This window comes from Uloborus diversus, chromosome 5 (assembly GCF_026930045.1).
Source record: "Uloborus diversus isolate 005 chromosome 5, Udiv.v.3.1, whole genome shotgun sequence".
NCBI lineage: Eukaryota > Metazoa > Arthropoda > Arachnida > Araneae > Uloboridae > Uloborus > Uloborus diversus.
The window spans coordinates 115084460-115105274 of record NC_072735.1 but is presented as its reverse complement, the minus strand read 5'-3'; the positions used below and the strand labels follow the sequence as shown (position 1 = coordinate 115105274).

The window sequence follows — 20815 nt, the reverse complement described above, 5'->3', positions numbered from 1 at the left end:
AGAGGTTTTCCTTCATTATACAAGATAGGACTAATTCGGTTCCTGACAAAAGCGGTCAACTTAGACAGGTGGTCAACTTACAAAGGTGGTCAACTTTACAGGTTTTACTGTACAAACATTGCTACAATCTAAAATGATTGCAAAAAAAATCGAAACAAATTCAACACAACAAATCAATTGATATTCCTTTGAGTTTCAGAGCATTTTGAAAAAATTCTTAATGGAATTGTTGTGGAACCAAAAATTTCAAAGTTTGGCTCAAATGCTTGTCTGACAGTTTCAATCTTACATTAGGTAAAGCATTTAATTTCCTCTTGCATTTATCACTATATGCTGAAATTCAATTTTCTTATAGAAACTTTCCCCAAAAGGGGGTAATAAAATTTAAATTCGCTTTTTCTGTCACAACAGTATACTTAATCATAAAGCTAAATCAGTCGATTAAGAAATAATCCTTCAAAATATCTTTTAGAGAAAACGTCTATGATTAACTAAATGATTTTTTTCATTCCAGTAAAATTAGAAAGTTTTCTAAATTTACATCTTTTTGGAAAAGATTGTGAATCTAGTCATTTGATAAGGATGCACTGTGTACATTAATCGTATGAGTGCTGAAAAATTTTCTGACGTTTGTTTCAAACGCTCTCATGTGCTCCATATAATGTTTCCATCAAGTTCCATCAAATTTTCTAATCAAACTGAGAAAACTGAAGCATTCACATGCTTTCATCTAAATACATTGCATTCAAAAATTGAACCTTTTCGGCACGGGCTCAATTTTATCCAACATTTGGATTCAAAAAGTATTGAATGTTCAAGAGACAAATAATAAATGATAAACAAAAAAACTTGAACTTGAGACTTCATCTCAAACAAAGATGCTGAAATTCCACCATTAAAATATTATTTTCGCGAACCCCCTTTGTAATCCTCGCAAAGCCCAAGGGGTTCGCGAACCACCGATTGGGAAACGATGGTATAGTCAATGTCAATTCAGGCAGGAGCTTACCTCCACAGTCTCAGAAATTTTGAATTTGAAAAGAACTCTGACTGAAATTTCTCCCCTTGGTGGGGAATTACTCTTCCCCAAATAATTTTTTTTTTTATTTGAAAAAACAAAGGTCATTTAAGTTTTCTTTTAATTTTAACTAAGCGATGATATAAACTTATTTTTAAGAAGTAATTTATATTTACTAATGCTAATATTGGATAATTGGGGACATTAGTTATTCTTTTAATGGATAATCAGCACCTTAACTTTTTACACGGTAGAAATAGCTGAAGTACAAGTAATATATGTCAACACTACACACATAAGTGTTTAAAGCAATATTGTAACTTAATGGAAATTATAATCCCTTAAACTAAATTTTAATAATAGTTTTATATTTTGCATATTTTTATGTAAATTTAAAGAAAACATATATTTTTCTTTTGCAAGAACAACTTGTCTAAATGCTATCTGAGGGGATAAAACCAATAATGTAAATTTGTGCATTTTTTATTTGAAGTTTTAGAAATGGTGGAATTGATTTCAGCAGTTTTAGAGGAATAGGGAAAGAATTAGATCGAAAAAGAAGGGGGAGGGGGTTGCATGTTTTGTTTTTGAAAAGTAAGGGGTATACTTCGTCTATCTTTCCTACATTGCTGCAGATGTAGTACTACTGGATATATGCACGTTTATGCACCAGAGTACAATTTATAAACCTATAATTATTTACAGACTGTTTACACAGGAATGGAAGAAAAGTAGAAAAAATCTCACATGTTAATTTTAATTTAAAGCCATCATCATGGAAAATATCATGTATCAGGATACTAAATAACAATTCTATCTCAAACAGCATGGGAAATTCTCAGATATGCAAAATAATTTTTCAGGAATAATAAGGATTTCATGGTTGATCAAAACGAATGGGTTAATAAACAGAATAATTCAAATTTAGATGATTCTCAGCTGAATGTATATTTTTAAAATAATAGCTTGAGATCAAGAAGCTGCAGGACAAGAAAATGAAAGGAAAACACAAATGTTTACAAGAAAAATATACATATTTTTCTTATTTCCAATGGCACAATAAAAGAAAACTGAAAATCTAAACATATCAATAAATCTGTAAATGAAAACGAGCAGTCCAGTAGCATTTTCAGATTGATGCCCGAGGAAGGGCAGGTCATCTATTGTTGAAGCAAACCTAATCTGGCAGCATCATAATGCTGCAATTAGGATCTGCATAACCTTCACAATGCTACCAGGTAAGGTTTGCAATAACTATAGACAGGTGAAACAAGTTCATTTCTTTGTGAAGATCGCACAATGTACAAAAAGAATCAAAAATCACTATGATGTGACATAGAGGCTTTCTTAGGCAATCATGGACAGAAATTAGATGAAACATGGTGACAGAATTTATCCTAGGCCACAGAGTGACATTGATAATCTGTTTAAGTCATGTTTTATTCAAACTGCAATTTTTTAGTTCCTCATGGAAAGAATCCCTGAAGATCCTTCTTTATTAAACATTTAATATCATTAAAATCATATTTTTCTTTCAAATTATAAAATTACAAGAGGCAGTTGTGAGTGCGCATGTTTGCCTAAATTTTAACAATCAAAAGTACAACAAAATAGGTTTCTTTAAGTGACATACTTCCCAATTAAACTATAAAGTTAGGCAATAATATTGAAAGACTTACTTGTTTCTACTTGATAAGTCACATTTCAAATTAAATTTATCATGATAGAATCTAACTAAGGAAACATGGGCATTAATAAATATTGATGGATCAGCTGATTCATGATAATATTCTTGAAATACTTGGTGTATAAACAACAACTGTTCTTTTGCAGGCAATTCAGATAGATCGTATGGTGTAACTTTTCCACACAGAACTTCCCCTACCAAGGGGACATCAGGCCTTTCTAGATATGGCACCTAAGATAAAATAAATGATCATAATTGACAGTATTAAATACCAGTTTGTGTAGAAATTAGACAACAAAGTGGGCAGTTAGAAACTAAAATTGTAAAACATCAGTAGGGTTTTTTGTGTTGTGACTGAAGCCTCTTTTATATTTTCAGAAGGTTTCATAAAATTTCATATGAGCATTAAATAAATTAAAATATTCCTACATAAAAAATTTGCTTTAGACAACACACACTTAGACTGCAAAACTAATATTTTTTCTGTGACCACAAATCAGTGTGTAAACAATAATATTGACAAACTGGAAATATTTTTAAACAAAATCAAACAATCGTAACATAAATTATAGCACAAAAATAGTTAAGTAAAAATATTTAATATTGCCTAACTTTTCTTTCAAAAATTAGTAACAATGTTCAAGTTAGACAAAAATAGATTAAGAATACTAATATCCATGGGAGAAAAAGTAAAAAAGCTAGTTGGTTGTAGCTTTTTTACCACCCAAAAAAAAGTATTTGTTCCTCAATAAATTTATAGCATGAACTTGTCCCAGAATTAAACAAGCCAACTTTTCAATACGCTAATGTGAATTTTTTGTATGTAATTTAAATCTTTGGCTTCCTACTATAAATACAAATGTGACTACCAGCAACAGGCTCTGGGACCAGCTAGGCTAGTCCTCGTCAGTTTATACGTCTCCAATAAAGATCAATGGTCCTCCTAAAGCTCCCCCCCCCCCCTGCTCATTACCGCCTCTTCTGATAAGCTGTTCCAAGTGCCCACAACCCTAGGAAAGTAGTAATTTTTCCTAATTTACAGGTTAGCTTGAGATTTGAATAGCTTAAAACAATGACCCCTCATCCTGCTTTCTGTGCAAAAATTAAACCTGTTAACATCTTTCATTTTGATAAATTTAAAGAACTGAATCATGTCCCTTCTGACTCTCCTTTGCTCCAGGTTATACATCTTAAGCCTATTAAGTCTGTTATCATAGTCTAAATCTATAAGTCCGCTTACAAATCTAAACAGCATACTCCAAATAAGTTCTTACTTAACTCCTATATAAAGGCAGAAGAACCTTCTTTGATTTGTTTGAAATAGATCCAGTGATAAACCCAAGCATTCTGTTGGCTTTGTTACTTGCAATGATGCATTGTTGACTAAACTTGAATCCCTGTCTGCCTTCAACAGGGCCAGATTTAAGGGAGGGCAGGCAGGGCTACTGCCCCAGGGCCTCCACAACAAAGGGGCCTCCACAATAAAATTTTTACAAAATATAATAACTTTCACAGGTCAAAAATATCGGATATATACATATGTATCAAAATATTCGAGTATATATCAAAGTATCGGATATTTTCGAAAATATGATGATCGTTTGGAACTCTGATTAGGGGTCTTCACTCCTTCGTTGCCCTGGGGCCTCCACACTTCCAAATCCGGCCCTGGCCTTCAAGGCTGAAAATAATTATTTAAAAATAAATTAAGTCTATCAAGTTCACTCCTTTAAATTTATTAACCCGTTTTTTATTTGTTGAGTCTTGATTTACGTGAATGATGCATTACAAAAACCATCACGTAAGTCGAAATTTTGCGTTGTGAAAAAGGGTATGCATACAAGTTTTTATTAACATACCCAATCCTTTTAGACATTTTTCAATACCTCTTAAACTGTTTTAGACCCTTTCTGAACAAAAGAAAATGGTTTCTTACATAAAGAGCTGCTTTTTTAAAAAAATTTACTTAAAATACTGTTACCATGCACAAACTAGATGATCAATGGGAGAGAAAGAGAGACATAAGATAAAACAGTACATTACGTACAGAATGTAGTAATAAGTAATAATATAGCACTGCACTGTAATAGTACTATACAGTAGATACAATAGTTATATTTATAACTTAAAAAGTAAGGATGATGATTCATGCTGCATAATCAGATAGCTATTCTAATATATTTTTAACACAGTTGCTTTGAATTTACTTGTATAAGCATACATGCAAATATGAATACTGAAAGTATTTTCTTACTTCTTTAACTTTTATAGGAGTTTCAAAAGACATGTCAATATCACAGCCTTTAAAACCAAATCCATTCATTGTCGAACCAAATAACTGAATTTTAATTTCAGAGAAAAATGGCTTTAGAAGCGATTCAATTTTTTTAGCAAAACAAATTCTCCTTTCTTTATCTTCTTCACTAAGAGCAAGAGTGTTAACAAGAATTTTCATTTGTTCTTCTACCTATAATGATTCAGAAAAAATAAAAGAAGAATATTATCTTTTTATTTCCGGAACAAATTAAAATGAACAAATAATCGTTTATTTTTCTGAATATCATTTTCAGGGGCGGATACAGAAAAATCTTTTGGAGGGGGCACAGGATATTGAATAGCCAGCTCCCCCCCCCCCCACTGCCTTCGATGTTTCATAACAAAGTTTTAATGACTTTATTTTTAAATATGCGTGTTTTTTTTATTTATTATTATTATTGTTTTTTTAGGATTTTTTTAGGTCAATGAATCAACTTCAAGTACATGAATAATTATGCACTAATATACTTTGAATGTGGACGGAAAACAACTTTAATGTTTCAAGTCATTTAAATATTAAACCCAATATAATGTCACTGAGATGCTAGACAATGAGCAGGAGGACAAGGTTATTAAATAAACTCATACCTCACTTGAGTTTTTTTAAATTGATTTATAAAGAAAATAATAACTTCATAACATACGTATGTTTTACTGAAGAATTCAAAAATTATTTCTGTGTGAATTTCAAAACAGTTGCTGATTTGTTTTTAAAGTCATGATACAGTGGAGATAACATGTTGATACTACATGCTGTTTCCATTAAAAATCATGGTTTTTCCAAGAAACTAACAAATGATTCCTTTCATTTGCTTTTGTTTCTATAAGCTGAAAAAGAAATTTATTATTTTGCAAATAGGTTATTGGATCAAAATGACTCTTTTAGGTGCGCCTACACATTAAAAAAAAAATGTTAATTATTGATTCCATCAAAGAAGAATTAGTGGATGAATCGCGATAATACAGTCCCTTGAATTCGAAACCAATGAGTTAAATGTATTCTGCAACTCTGGGCCCCTAACTCTAGTAATACTTCTTTAGCAAATAAAAATGCTTTTATTCAAAATATGCTGTGTGTGTTTTGTGTTCTTTTTATTCAACTACATAAAAAATGCAAAAGAAAGGTCAATTAAAAAGTAATAAATAAAATAGTGAAATTCATCCTTTGGAGGGGGCACGGGCCCCCTGGGCCCCCCCCTAAAATCCGCTACTGTAGTATTTCTACACTTTTAAATGAATATCATGCAATACTTCCACACTTTTATGTTTTTTGTCTTCTCTTATTTTTTTACTTTAACATGACAAAGGGGGAAAGGAACATGATGCAGAGCTCGGAATTAACAGTGGTCTGTTGGTCCAGGATCACAAAATCATCCACTGGACAAGCAGAATAACACATTTTAGCCGTCCATGAGACCAGAGCAGTTTCATTTCGCTTTTGCTATCAAAAATGTTAAGAATCATCATTTTTTGTAACTGCCGAGAGAAGGTGAGAAGGTTCAGAGAAGGTTCGCAGCTTTATTTGCAATGCTTAGATTTTCCATGAAAAAAGAAAAGATGTATTAATGCATTTCTGCAGCATACTTTTGCGTTTTTCTTAAAACAACAGAGATATCTTTTGTTTGCTCAATTCCTTTACCACTATTGGTTAACAGAAAGATGCCTATTGCTTCCTTCCCTTCCTCAGTTGCTCCGACATGTGGTAATTGACTCTATTTGTCATATTAATTTTGTTTTACTTCTGTTTGACTCCTTTAGTTAATTTTTCATTATTTAAAACCAGGAAGCGAGAATGAATCACTAAAAGTGCATATGGACCAGTGAAATTTTGTAGTTACTGGTCCATTGGAGAAATAATTAATTTTTCTGAATTTCTACCCCTAAACAATGCAGCTTGCAGCATTTGCCTGCTTTTCACCAACTGAATCACCAGAATTTTCAAAACACGTACCATAGTTCAAAGTGTCTACCACTCTTGGATTTTTGTAGGACATTCTGTGCATATTCACAGTTTAGAATACTTCATAGACTCTGGTCTCTCAGGAGGAAGATTTTGGGGGCATTAACTACAGCTTATACATGAGTAAGGTCATCAATATTGATTGTTTAACTATCCATATAAATTCAGAGACAAAAAATAATATTAAGAGTTCGCATCTGCTATTTTAAGGACCAGGGATTGATTCAGGTTTCATGTTAAGTTTGCATTTTGAAAAAAAAAGAAGTTTTTGAAAACCTTTTTATTTCTGTGCGAAAAAAAAAGGAAAAAGAAAAAAGAATGGGCTGGCATTATTCTTTCATATATATATATATATATATATATATATATATATATATATATATATATATATATATATATATATATATATATATATATATATATATATATTAGGATGTCCCAAGATATAATGGCGAAAAAAAAATTTGTGAAATCGAATACGCATACCCTCCAAATTTTTTCCATTTTACCTCAGAAACATGAGAAAAAAGTTATATTGCAGTAAAATATCGGGAACCCGTACCGACTTGAGGTCAAAGTTCGACCTGAAATCCTGTACGGCGACTACAGTAGAAAGATTGCTAACTGTATAATTCCTTACTACAGGCGACATTAATTTATTCAATGCAGATTAGTGATGTGGATCGGGTAAATACCCAGTGGGTAGGTAAATATTTTTTGGGTATTTACCCAAGGCCTGGGTAAATACCCAAAAACTGGGTATTTTACGAAAAAATGCAAAAAGTGAATGAGAATTTTTTTTTAAATCTAAATATGAAATAATTGGTAAAACTGATACATACATATGTATTACACAGTTTATAATATTTTTTATCGAAAGACTTAATGAAATTATGAAAGAAACATATCACGAACCAAAGAATCTTTCTTTTCAATGCCATAATTGAAGAAGATGTTTGCTTTTTTTTTTTTTTAAACCAGTTAAGCTTTTTACTTTTTGTAGAATTGCTTTTTATATGTGAAATTTGGCTATCAACATTGATTAGGCATATCCAACACATTTAATGTGAATATCATATTAGATTGCTGAGTTGTTTCACACAATAATTCTTTAAATATGTGATCAAAATACAAATTTTAGGGAAAAATTTATTGTTTTGTATATAGTTGGTTATACAAGGTGTTTCGTTTTAACCTGCAAGACCTTTATTTTTGCAACCGTTAGTCCTAGATGCTTACTTCCAATTGCAAAAATATTCAGATGCAGAGTAAAGATATTGGAAGTTTGAAGCAAAAATAAAAATGAGTCAAAAACTACAAAATTTAACTTTTTATACGGCTCTAGGTCCCCTAACTTATATTTAGAGAAATGATCTGAATTTAAAACTTACTGACACAAAAAAACTTAACATTTGTGCAATGAAAACTCAAGGAGATATTCCATTTGAAAGTTTTAAGGGACCATGCAGAAGAGGAGATTAGAACTTATTACCCTTTCAGAATAATCACAGGTTGGCAAAGTAAAAAACACAAGGTCCTGCATCATTTTTCATTTCTACCCAAAAATTCATGCAAATGTTATGCCGTGATACGCAAAACACGCTGCAAAACCTTGAACAATTTGAAAAATCACTCTGCACACATATAATTTTATATAAACACTCATTAACTGCTATATTTTCCCCCAAAAGATGTTACTGACGGCGAGTGTAAAATGGTGTAAGTTACAAAACGCTGCGTTTCATATCTCAGTGAATATTGGTCGTACTAATGTCAAACTTTTTTTTGTAATTGTTTTTCAGTGGAGATTATTTCCTTAACTATCAATAAGTCAGAGGATCTGGAACCCGTGTAAAAAGTTAAAATTTGTATTTTTTTACTCATTTTTATTTTTACTTCAAATTTTCAATATCTTAAGTCTGCATCTGATTTTGAACATTTTTGCAACTGTAAGTATGCATCTAGGACTAACAGTTGCAAAAATAGAGGTCTTGAAGGTTAAAACAAAACACTCTGTATATATACATAGTGGAATACATACAGAAAAGTATTTTAGTTGAATATAAATTTTTGAAATAAATACCCGGGTAAATACCCATTTTTGGGTATTTACCCAGGTATATACCCTGGGTATTTACCCCTAAAAATAAATACCCGGGTATTTTACATCACTAATGCAGATATTTACAACAATATTAGACTACAAGAAACATTACTGTACATATTTTTATTTCAATGCTTGCTTTTTGCAGTCAGGATAGAGCTTCCGGTGCTCTTGAACACAACGTAACATGAATTGTTTTTGTTCCTCATCAGCTGTTAGCAAACCATGAAAGTCCTGCATCATTTTTACCTCTCTTTCAGCTGCATCGTTTACTGCTCTAAGCATTGAGAGTCTTTTTCACATCAAGGAATGAAATATTATTGACCATACCATAAAAGCTGGATGAATTTTTGTAGAGCAGCCTTTGAGATAATTGGGTCCACATTTTCGTACACTTTTTCCAAAAGCACAAATCTTTGTTGGGTGCTTTGACTGCCAAAATGCATTGAAACCATGGTTTCGCGTATATTGTCACTACAAACAAGCAGACATGAAATATGCTTCAATTTTCCTTCGTATCTAATTTTAGTAGTGAACTAAATCGTAATAGTTTTAGGGAGTAAATCGCTCAAGCCATCCATCGAGCTTGGTGCATGGCTCCCAGTGGTCTTATTTTAAATTTATTTTCTGTATCTTCACCTAAAAATATGATAGGCGGTTCTATCAACTCTTGATAGTCATCCGTGACCGTAATATTAGTAAGTTCAGCACAGTAAAATTTTCCAAGTTAGGGCACAATTTGAAATAACTCCGCAGCTCCTCCATAGCACTGTATTTTAGTGGGATAGATCAGTTCATATATATGATGGTGGCAAGCAAAGGAAAGCATTTCTCTATCAAATTTTTGCTCAAGAATAGAACAAAAACCACTTAAAGGACCTGTTTTGGAAGCTGTAGCATCACAACAGAGAGTTTTGAACTTTGTGTTTGAGATTCCAATCTAAAACTACCTTTCAAACACAGCCTGTGCTTCTTCTTTTCCTGTAGAATTATCCACTTTAGACTCAGCAATGAGTTGTTCATCACATCCATATGAAATAACTATAGATAAGTGATCTTCTTTTCATTTTTGAGCACTCAAAGCAGGAAACAGTTTCATAGCCCAAGGTAAATGGTATCTCGTACTGAAAATCAATTTTTATTCCTTCCTCATGCTCCTTCCGCTTTTCGGTTCGAATTCTTCGAATTGACGATTTACCTATGGGAAATTCATCAATGTTACACCCAAGTGTGTCAATAGTAGCTTCAAGAATAAACACATAATCTCGTATACTTGGACACCTGTCCAATGCAGCAACTGACTTTGAAGTAATAAAATCGCTCCTCATTACATATTTACTTGTTCCAGATTCTGATAATACTTGTTCCAGGTTCTGATCATACTTGTTCCAGGTTCTGGAACACTTGTTCCAGGCTCTGATATAATTGTTCCAGGTTCTAATATACTTGTTCCAGGTTCTGATAAACTTGTTCCAGGTACTGATTTATATGTTTCAGGGAAATCTTCTGAATTAATATTTTCACTAGAGCTTGAAGAGGAATCTTCTTGTACAAGTTCATACAATTCCGAGGATGTTGAAGCGGAATCGTATTTCATGGGCCTGTTTTCTTCTTTGAAAGCTCTAGGTTGAGCGCTTTCCCCTTTGTCGGTCAGTTTTTTATTCACTCCATCTAAAGTGACCACGTCGGCCGGGCTCTCTTCGGAGTTGCAAGAAAATCCCATCTTCCTCTACTTTGATTAACCGAAGTGCATCAGCATGTGCAATGTTGAATAAATTGTTTAAATTACAATCAAATTCTTGTTGGCGCTGCCTGAATACTTCTTGCAGTTTCTTTGCAAGTCTCTCCAAATTTGATACAGTGCTTTAAGTTTATTTGCACAATTTGGCAACGATTTGGTGGGAATGCGTGTCTTTTTCCAAAAGATGATGCATTCCCGAAGAGCGAGATTTGCACTTTCACGGATGGTTAAATTTACTTCTTGAATGTCATAAAACAAAACAGACAGAACTTGTCCGTTAGAGGGAAGTTTCAAGCCCGTAATTTGGTGTTTTACGACTCCTATTAAAAATATCTCTTTTTTCGAATTTTGCAATTCCACTGCCATGTTTCGTTCCATATGGAAGGACTATACTGCTCTCGCTGACCGGAAGCTATTCGTACTGACACGTTTGACTGTTTGCAAATTGCTACAGATAAGCCCCCTCCCCAACATATGTTTTTCTGTTTTCCTTTGTTTTCTGTGCACTATTTTCAGCTCTTTTGAATTTCGCAAAGTATTGCGTCGCCAGCGTTCGCTTGCTTATGAATACACGTATACACGTGCTATTTACACGTTTAGGCCTTTAGGCGCAAGTCGGATTTCCGTGCTTCAAATTGCATGAAACTTTTTTTACAACGTTTTTGATATAAAAGGAAAAAAATAAGAGGGTATGCCTTTAAAAAAAACGACTTTAATTTTTTTGGGACACCCTAATATATATATATATATATTAATCCTGTTACATCATACAGAGCATGTTTAGCCATCACAAATCTAATCTAAAATCTCCCTTTGGCCTAAAAGACTTCATTGGGAATTATTTGGAAGCTGGAGCTTTAAACTGATGAAACTGCTTTCAGACAAATTTATTGAGTTTTAAAGTGATGAAAGAAGATTTTATGAATGAAATTTTTTGAAAGGTATAATTTTTAAAATTAAAAATTTTGTGAAAAGTTCACAGAGCGGACTGAAATTGTGTCAGAATCGACCCTTGAATAAGATAAAATCAGGTTCAGGTGCAGAAGAGTTATCGGTGCCCTTACTATTTATTGTCAACACCAAATCAAAGCTGTCAAAATAACTGTAATTTAGCCGCATCTCTTGCATTTTGCAGAAACCCATACATGATAGGTAATTGTACCAAAAAACTCCAATTCTTCATTGGTGGCCATTAGTTAATAAAACCTGATGAAATCGTAGCCAAATTTTAAAAAAATGGCTGCCAAGGTAGCCTAACAAAAAAAAAAAAAAATGCATGCACTGCCAATATCACAAAAACTCCAACTAATGAGGGACAATAAAATACCATTGGATTTGTTAACAATACTTCCCCCATACTTGCCAACTTTTAAAATTTTGGATCAGTAAAACTCCCGTGCACACCACAATCTCATCAGTTTACAAATTTGCATAAATTTAGTTGAGAACACACAAATTAAAAATGATTCAAAAATATGAGTGCAAAGCTTTAATTAGATAATATATTTAATTTTTTTTCACAAATATGATCACCAAAATTTTAAGTTATGAAGTATAACGAAAAAAATCCTGAATTTAAGTAACTCACAACATTTCCCAACTTTTGCATGATTTTGCAATTTCTAAATTCCCTCATTTCGATATACTATTGCCATCGCAAACATCTTTAATTGATGTTTGAAAAAATTTATAATTTAGCATGATTCAACTCGGATGCAACTGATTTGAAATTCCCTAGAGGACATGTCAAAACGCCTATCGTGTAAGTCCTCTGCTATGGAATATAAGATGTATAAAAAATTAAAAATAATGGTAAGCACAAAATTAGCCTTATCCATGCAGTAGAATCATGCTGCAAACCAAAACAGGAGAAGTTCAGAGAGACTGATGCAATTGGATTTCGAAGTGCTTAAAAAATTAGGACTAATGCAAGTAAGACCAGTGGTGTTCCCATAAAGTATACTCCATATATATGCTGTATACTCTTAAACATTTTTAGACATATAGCGCATACCGTCAAGCTTCATAAATTTTCATATGATGACATACTATGTATATGATTTCTTACACATATTTTAAGTAATGGATTACTCGGAGTATACCCTCAGAAAATTGATGGGAACATCACTGAGTAAGACATCATGATAAATTTTCCTCCCCTATCTGATAGCTGAATTTTTACTGAACAAAAGAATCTGAGAAAAGGTCAGATGTCAAGATTTTTAGTCAGGAAAGAGGTTTAGCATTTAGAGAATGATAGCCATATTGGCGACTTCAATGAAGATAATGGTCACCAAAATGTTAAATTGGTTACATTTGGTGACTAGCAACTGTAAGTTTAGAACTGTAATAGTAATTCTAAATCTTCATATTAAAAAGTAAGGAGCGTTGGGCGAAAAGTAACTAAATCTTCAGAAATAAAAAACTTAAATAAAATGTAGTTCCCAACCAGAACTCAGAACAGATGAAATCTTGAGGATAAGCATTTTCTTTCTAATTGCTAGCTGCTAATGAAATTCAAGAAAGTGCCAGTATGTATTTAAAATTACTTGAAAATTGCAATAAATACATCATGTAGTTACCTTTTTAGAGAGAGTAATTGAATGCAAAAAACTTTACAATACAAAAATTCAATTGCTTTTTGAAAGAAAAATGAATAACTGATGAATTTAATCAAGAGATATTCGCAGCAATTCATTTCTTTAATATTTTAACTGCAATACAGAAATTTATTATGACCTATTAAAATAAAACTCTTCTAAATTAGTAAATTTTGAATACATTTTCTGAAATTTTCAAATTAGGTTTTATCTTTCTATTTTTGGTGGAGAAAAAAAACAGAACTTACAGATTTGGATTGTTGAAGGTATGTTAATAATTCATCATGAGAAACTGGTTCATCAAATTTCATGTCTCCAAACTGAATTGGTTGGACATCAATTACATTATACTGCTGCTTTTTCTCAGCTTCTTCATTTGCAGCAGAATACAAGCGTGAAGTGCCACTGAACAAACTGGCATTCTGTGTACTTCCAACATGAGAAATAGTCTGTAGGAAAAAAAATGACAATTTAACATTAGTAGGAAATAAGGAAAACATTCATACTGATTCCCCCCCCCCCCCCTCTCCCAGACAAATGCATATTTATAATTTTTTTTAACAGACTAAGCATTTAAAATTATGTAGAACAATAAAAGTTGAAAATTGGAGCAGATAACCTTCAAGACAGACAAAACTAATTCATCCTTCCTGCAAGAGTTTTCTCCAACCACAGCAGCAAATGATTACACACCCCTAAACTTGAACATTTTAAAATGATTTGTTCTTGAATTATAGTCTGGAATATACAGTACATGAATCTGTCAAATGTAAAGCAAAAGGGCTTCAGTTCGTCTTGAAAAAAAGTTAAAACTATTCATTATGAATGAAGATCATAGTATTTTAAAGTGTAAAATTTAAAAAATTCTCATGATTATTTGGTTTGTGCCCTTCTCAAAATAAATTCAATATACACTCCTGAATTGGCAATTTAAAACTATACTGAGTGACATGAAACAATTTTAAATGACTAAGTTCCTTTTTTACCACATTCTAAATAAAAAAAATAATAAAACCTTTCGAAGGTTTTACTTCATTTTGAAATCATTGATACGATATTTAACTAGAAATTAAATTTATTACAAGTTTTTGTCTTTTATGGATCCAGAATCTGTGTAGAATGTAGGCATAGCTTGGAAACACAAATGGATCCCTAATCATCTTTTTAATCGCATCTTGCGGCCTCAACCTTCTTCTAAATGAACTAGAACTGCTACAAGAGCACTTTGTTAAACTAGGGGTTTTTTTTAGTTTAAATCAGGTTTTTTTGGTTTCACACTATTTGTAAGAAGATTGATTTCATTTTTCGAAAGTCATGAATATTTAATTATTAATGAATGTTTGTTGTTGTTGTTGTGTCTAATGAAGTGAAGTGCAGAGTGCGAAAGGAATGAATATTCACATTTGAACCTAATTACTTGATGATTAATTGAGTAATTAAAAGTAAAATCTTGTAATTTCTTTTCCTCATAAGTAACATTTTCTATAGGGGAAATATTGATTGAAAATCTTTAACTACTAAATAAGTACCATAAATTTAATAAATAGACCTTGGCACAAATGAATAATCAAAGCAACAGTTTACTATAAGAGTTAAGACATAATTATAAATAACCAAGAATAAAATCTTGTAAATCAATTTCATCATGATTACTGCTTTCTACAAAAAATATATAAATAAAAGTGAAAAATAAATAAAATATTTTGAGCATAGAAAATATTTTGCAATAATATCAACAAATGAATCACAAATCTGATGTACATTTCCCAATTTTAAAAATCAAAAGACCAACAGATATTTTGTTTAAAGATAAAAAGAGTTACAAATCATCTAATAATTTACGCAATGTATCATTGCGAAGACTTATACAAATAGGACAAATGGGAAAGCATAATGGTTTAAGAAAACCATTATGCTTTCTGTTGTCAGGGGCAAATCCACGATTTTTTTCTCATATTTATTTTTGTGGAAGTATTGTATCAATATTCTACTTTTGAGAAAGATTTTTTTTTTTTTTTTTTTTATGAGCATTGATTTTGTGATATTTTAAAGGCACATTCTAATTTTTGTCTCAGAAAATTAGAGCAATTTAAACATTAGTTTGAAAAGTGCAAATGCCATTAACTAATATTTTGAACATTTTTTTTTTTTGGGGGGGGGGGGGGCTAAGATAGGGAAAATATCATTGTATCTCAGCTTAATAAGTTTTGTACTGTGTACAATTCAGGAAATCACCATCCCCTAAAACTGATGCAAAAAGATTGCTTAAAAGCAATTTGGCGAAAAACAGTGCAACTTGAGTTTAATACTATGAAAAAATTGTTATCTAAGCGATTGTTCATATAAATCATCTTAGCATTTTATTTTATGAGTAAACTATGTTTTAAATAGAAAAACATGTTTTCTATTTTAATACACAGGTTTTTGTATTGTTTCTAGAATGTGTCGATTTTTAAAGTTAGTTTTGTGAAGCTGCTGATTTTATAACTTGATTTTTGTGAAAGTACCGCAATTTTAAAATAAGATTTTTGTGAAAGTACCGAAAAGCAGTAGTAAAATCAACCTGTATTGGGCCCTGATTTTAGACATTATTTCTCCTGGTTTAATGAGTTTAGGAATAGAAAATCATTTTAATTAAAAGACTCAAATAAAAAGGCAAGTTTTGAAGTTTTTTTCCATTCCTAATGCATTTCTTATTTTTTACAATATAAATCCAAATAATGAAACTATTCTTTAACATATGTCAATAATAAAGAGATTGCAATATTAAAAATTAATGTTTATTTATTCTTCTACCATTCACACATTATACATTATTCTTTTATTATATTCAGATTAAAAAAGTTCTTTAAAAGGGGTGAAAAATTGACATTAATTTTTTTTTATAAGGGCAAACAGTGGAACAAATCTGATATACCCCCCTCTTGGCGACTTTTTCCTGTTGGCGCCAAAAAAGCGTCGCCAAGAAAACTATGTATGACGTCATATGTCATACATCGTTCTTAGCGATGCTTTTTTAGCGCCAACAGGAAAAATTCAAATTATGTCATTAATTATTTAATGAAATTAATGCATTAATTTTTTTTCCGTTGTTTCTCCGGGATACGAGCCCTTGGTCTCATAGTACTTTCGTAATGAGACCTCGGCTCGCCGCCCCTGCCTCGGTCTCATTACGAAAGTACTATGAGACCTCGGGCTCGCCAGGACCCTCGCTGCCGCTCGGTCCGTTATCCCTCCGACTTTTAATATACATCACAGTCGGATATAAGTCACAGATCTCCTCCGTTCAGTATACAATAAAGTCACAGATTTTATGTGAAATTAACACCATTTTTGTGCTACAAAAATGCCAACCAGACCAAAATACAAACTACCAGAAACACACTAAAAACACAATAATTCAAAATATGTTCACTTACCTTTTTTACTTTTCTTTTACTTCCTCACGTGAGGCAGTGCACATATGTTCCGCTCTTAGGGAAATTATCCCATTTTTTATTATCATTACTTTACAAAAATATTTAAATTATGTTTGTTTTGACAAAAAAAATTCCAAAAAAACAACCTTATTTTACTTGTATTTTGTACTCCACCCAATTAATTTCGCGAATTATTTCCAAAAACTTTACAAACATATCCTCATTTTTGTATTCACCGGACGACTCCGGTACGTCCAAACGTTGGACGACCTGACGAAAAAGAAAAAGAAGATTCATTTAAAAATTTCAATTGATACATTTGGACAACATCACAAACCGAACTCATAATTAAAATAGAAAATTCAACTAAATTAACATTAAAAAACAACAAGAAAAAGAATACTCTAAAATAAAGTTTGAATTGAAACTTTATTTTAGAGTATTCAACTTAAAATCTCCCTAAGAGCGGAACATATGAGCACCTACCTCCTACCACACAGACACGTGAAAAAAGAGACTTCGAGAAACTACTTTCCAGCGTTCAAGTTGCAAAACCAGGGTTGCCAAGTTATCGCCTTATTGGCGATTTTCGTATCGAGCGAAAAATTAAAATCTCGCCAAGAGGGGGGGCATATCAGAGGAGAGCCCAAACAGTTATATGGGTATTTTCTGTTTTTAAAATTTTATACATCTTTTTTTTTTTTTTTTGCTCTGATTGCATCTTCTATCGTGGATGCCAAAAAGTGAGCTACGTTTTTTTTCTTTCTCTCGTCAATTAAATATTCTATGGAGTTTAGATTTATATGTAAACTACAGATTGTTTAAATGATACATGACATATTGCTATGAATCCTAAGTAATTAAGCAAATTAGGTAATAAAATGTAGTTTTGGCTAAAATCTGCTTTTTGGACTGTTTTGAAATGTAAAAGAGAAATAAAAGAAAAATAAATGAATACATAAAGACAACGAACTACTTGGATTTTTTCCCTATCTAATTTTAGAAAAACATAGTTGGTCTGCCATGTACCTAATAAGAAAAGTTGCATTGATTTAAGAAAGAAAAACTATTTAACAAATTTGAGTTACATTTTTTAAAAAAAGCCCAAAGTTTGCCAAATTATAAATCTGCAATTAAAATCTAAAGCTTTGCTGGTTACTTTGCACAGTAGACCCTCCTGTTTTACGAGGGTTCTTTTTACACGGTTTTGATTACACACGGCTTAAGATTTGACACCTTTGTTTTACAGTCGTCCCTCGCTACTTCGCGCTTCGACTTTCGCGGCTTCACTACATCGCGGTTTATTCTAGGGTTTTTTTTTTGAAATATATTTTCTTTTCTTATGTGCTTGTGTAAACTTTTTTCTACAAAAGAATAACAAAGTATATGTCTTTTAAGTAAGGTCTGAGGGTCTAGTTGTAAGTGGAGGTATAAAATCGCCGAAGAAAGTGTAGGGAATTGCTATCGCATTTTAACCGTTAAGCACTAACTAGAAAGTATAAATAACTGTAGGGGATAAATACATCTGTAAATGGTGTTCAACTGTACTAGCTTTTTAAGTTGTATACGTAAATGTAGAGGGAAGAACGGGGGCTCCTGCTCCTACGGTGACTAACGGGCAATTGATTCATCATCGAACAAGTTGAGGTTTTTCATAGACTAGTAGTGGTGTGTAAAAACTGCATGTGTGTGTAGTTTATTTCCCAATAATTAACTATGTGATATCTATTACATTTAACATACCTAATTTTCTCATATTTTGTGCAATATATTAAATAATACAAATGTAATGGTGGCTAAGGGTGCTGTTTTATGTCTAGGGGGCTCTAACTATGATAAAAACCTATTTAAATTGCCGCAAGTAAGTTTTATGCACTCTAAGTAGAAAAATATATACGGAATCCTACTTTGCGGAAATTCAGTTATCTTGGTAAAGTCAGGAACGAATTAACTGCGATAAACGAGGGGTGACTGTATTTTACGGTGATGAGTTTTGGTTTTACGCGGATACGGCAATGCAAATAGATAACATTTTCCCCTCTTTCAAAATCCTAACTTTTAAAGATTGCAGATTATGCATAATCAACTGCATTTTGGAACGCTAATAATCAGGCTTGGGTCACTGTAGACATTTTATGCAATTGGTTACAGAGCTCTTTCCAGAAGTAAAGTTATTAAACTCACTGGAAGAAGAGCTTTTAGGATTGACAGAGGAGTCCAAAACCAACGAGGATACCGACGTCAATGACGCACAACCAGAAACATTCTAATTGAAAATTTTGAGCCATTCCTAGACAATAGAAATGATCTTCCGGATTTGTTAGTGAAGGAAAGTTCTATCATGGAAATGATGCAAGTGATCATGGATGCGTTTAATGCTCTGCAAAGAATTACAGCGAAAAACTCTTTATGACTGCCAAAAGACTATCATAGCCAGCTCCTTTCTATAAACAGAACAGGAAATTAATTTATGTTTTCTTTATGCATGTTTTACATAAAAGTCGATATAAGTACACATTAAACTAAAACAAAATTAGTCATCACTAGAATGAAGTATTTTGTTATCTATGGAACCAAACCCCTATTTTAACACTGGTATCAGGTCTCAATTTACGCAGCATTTCCCTGGAACGTAACCCCCGCATAAAACAAGAGTCTACTGTAAGGGATTTTACACCTTCCAATCATATGCAAAATTTATGGAAACATTTGGGAGAAAACAATTAAGTTTTGCAACAAACATTTTCAAAAAAATCACATGTTTTTTTTTAAATAAACCACTTGGTTTAAACCAAACAACCCTGATTCCGAGAATGCTGAAGATGTGACCAGGTCAGTGCTCCCTATACCCAGGAGTACCCATCCCCCCCCCCCCCCACGAAAAAAAAAGAGAAAAACACCCCTTAAAAAACCTAATTTTACTTGTTCAATTATTTGCTTCAATCTGCATTGCAATCTGCTTAAAAAAAATTCTGCTCGTGAGTGGTTGATAAAGAATTAATATCACCCAAGCTTAACACACCAAAGTTATTTCCAATTCTGTGAAGAACAAACAAAATTAAGTTCAACAGCTATGCTACAGTGCAGAAAATGAAGATTCAAGGCATTGAAATTGAGAAAGTAAAAGCATTTTTTCTACATTCAAACCTTTTTTTGGATTAAAAAACCGCAGTCAAATTAACAAAAAAGTAAAAAAAGCATTATGCAACGAATTAAGCAAGTTTTTCAAAATGTGAAACGCTTCTCAAAACTAAGATTTCATTGGAACATCAGCCATATTTTAGCAAGCGAAAGTTATTAAACATGAGAGGAAAATTAAACAATGTACACAAACATTTTGTATTTTAGTTCAAACTTCAAGATGAAAAAAAAAACGCGGTTATACAATTTTATACTTGCTTCAACCTGTTTATTAATGCTTAAAATCGCAGTAATATATGACATCTTTAAAACAATTTGCATCACTATTTGAAACATGTTTATGATTTAAATTTGCATATTGCCACACACTAACCTGCGCGGTGGGCACAAAAAGTTTAACGTTTTTTTCAAGAACGTGAGCACGAAAAAAACATATTGTGTTTCGCTGATTAACTGAAGTGAGTTTTTGTAATTTCTCAGTAGCATGCAAAATTCCTCTTTTGAGACTCATGTTTACATGGACAACTTTTTACGCTTCAAATCATTATCATAACATGCTGGAAAAAAAGTTTGTTTTGTTTGTTTGGATTCGTAGTGATTACGGTTGCAGTTGCAGCAGATGCAAGCACTAATAAGTGCAGCAAAAAAAAAAAAAAAAAAGCATATCGGTGCAGCAATTAAATGGATGCTTTGGAAACGATCTACCGGTTACACCGCGTGGTTAGTCCGGTGTGGTTATGACGTATTTGGAATTTCTCTAGGAATTCCGGTAGAACAGCTGTGTTTCCGAACGCTCATGGTTAAACCGCGGTAGTTCTAGTTCAGCAGC

The 20815-nt window shown here is 32.2% G+C and overlaps 1 protein-coding gene across 2 annotated transcripts in view; it reads right to left on the bottom strand.

The window, feature by feature from the left end:
- Positions 1–20570, bottom strand: part of LOC129222221 (speckle targeted PIP5K1A-regulated poly(A) polymerase-like) — a 32279-nt gene extending 11709 nt beyond the window's left edge. For both annotated transcript variants that reach the window (XM_054856698.1, XM_054856699.1), the window contains exons 1-4: positions 20360–20570; positions 13675–13875; positions 4960–5172; positions 2698–2936 (exon numbers count right to left, since the gene is read on the bottom strand). In XM_054856698.1, the coding sequence (XP_054712673.1) occupies positions 2698–2936; positions 4960–5172; positions 13675–13875; positions 20360–20497 (791 nt within the window). In that variant the 5' untranslated portion in view covers positions 20498–20570. The remainder of the gene's footprint in view (positions 1–2697; positions 2937–4959; positions 5173–13674; positions 13876–20359) is intronic.
- Positions 20571–20815: the final 245 nt, after the last annotated feature.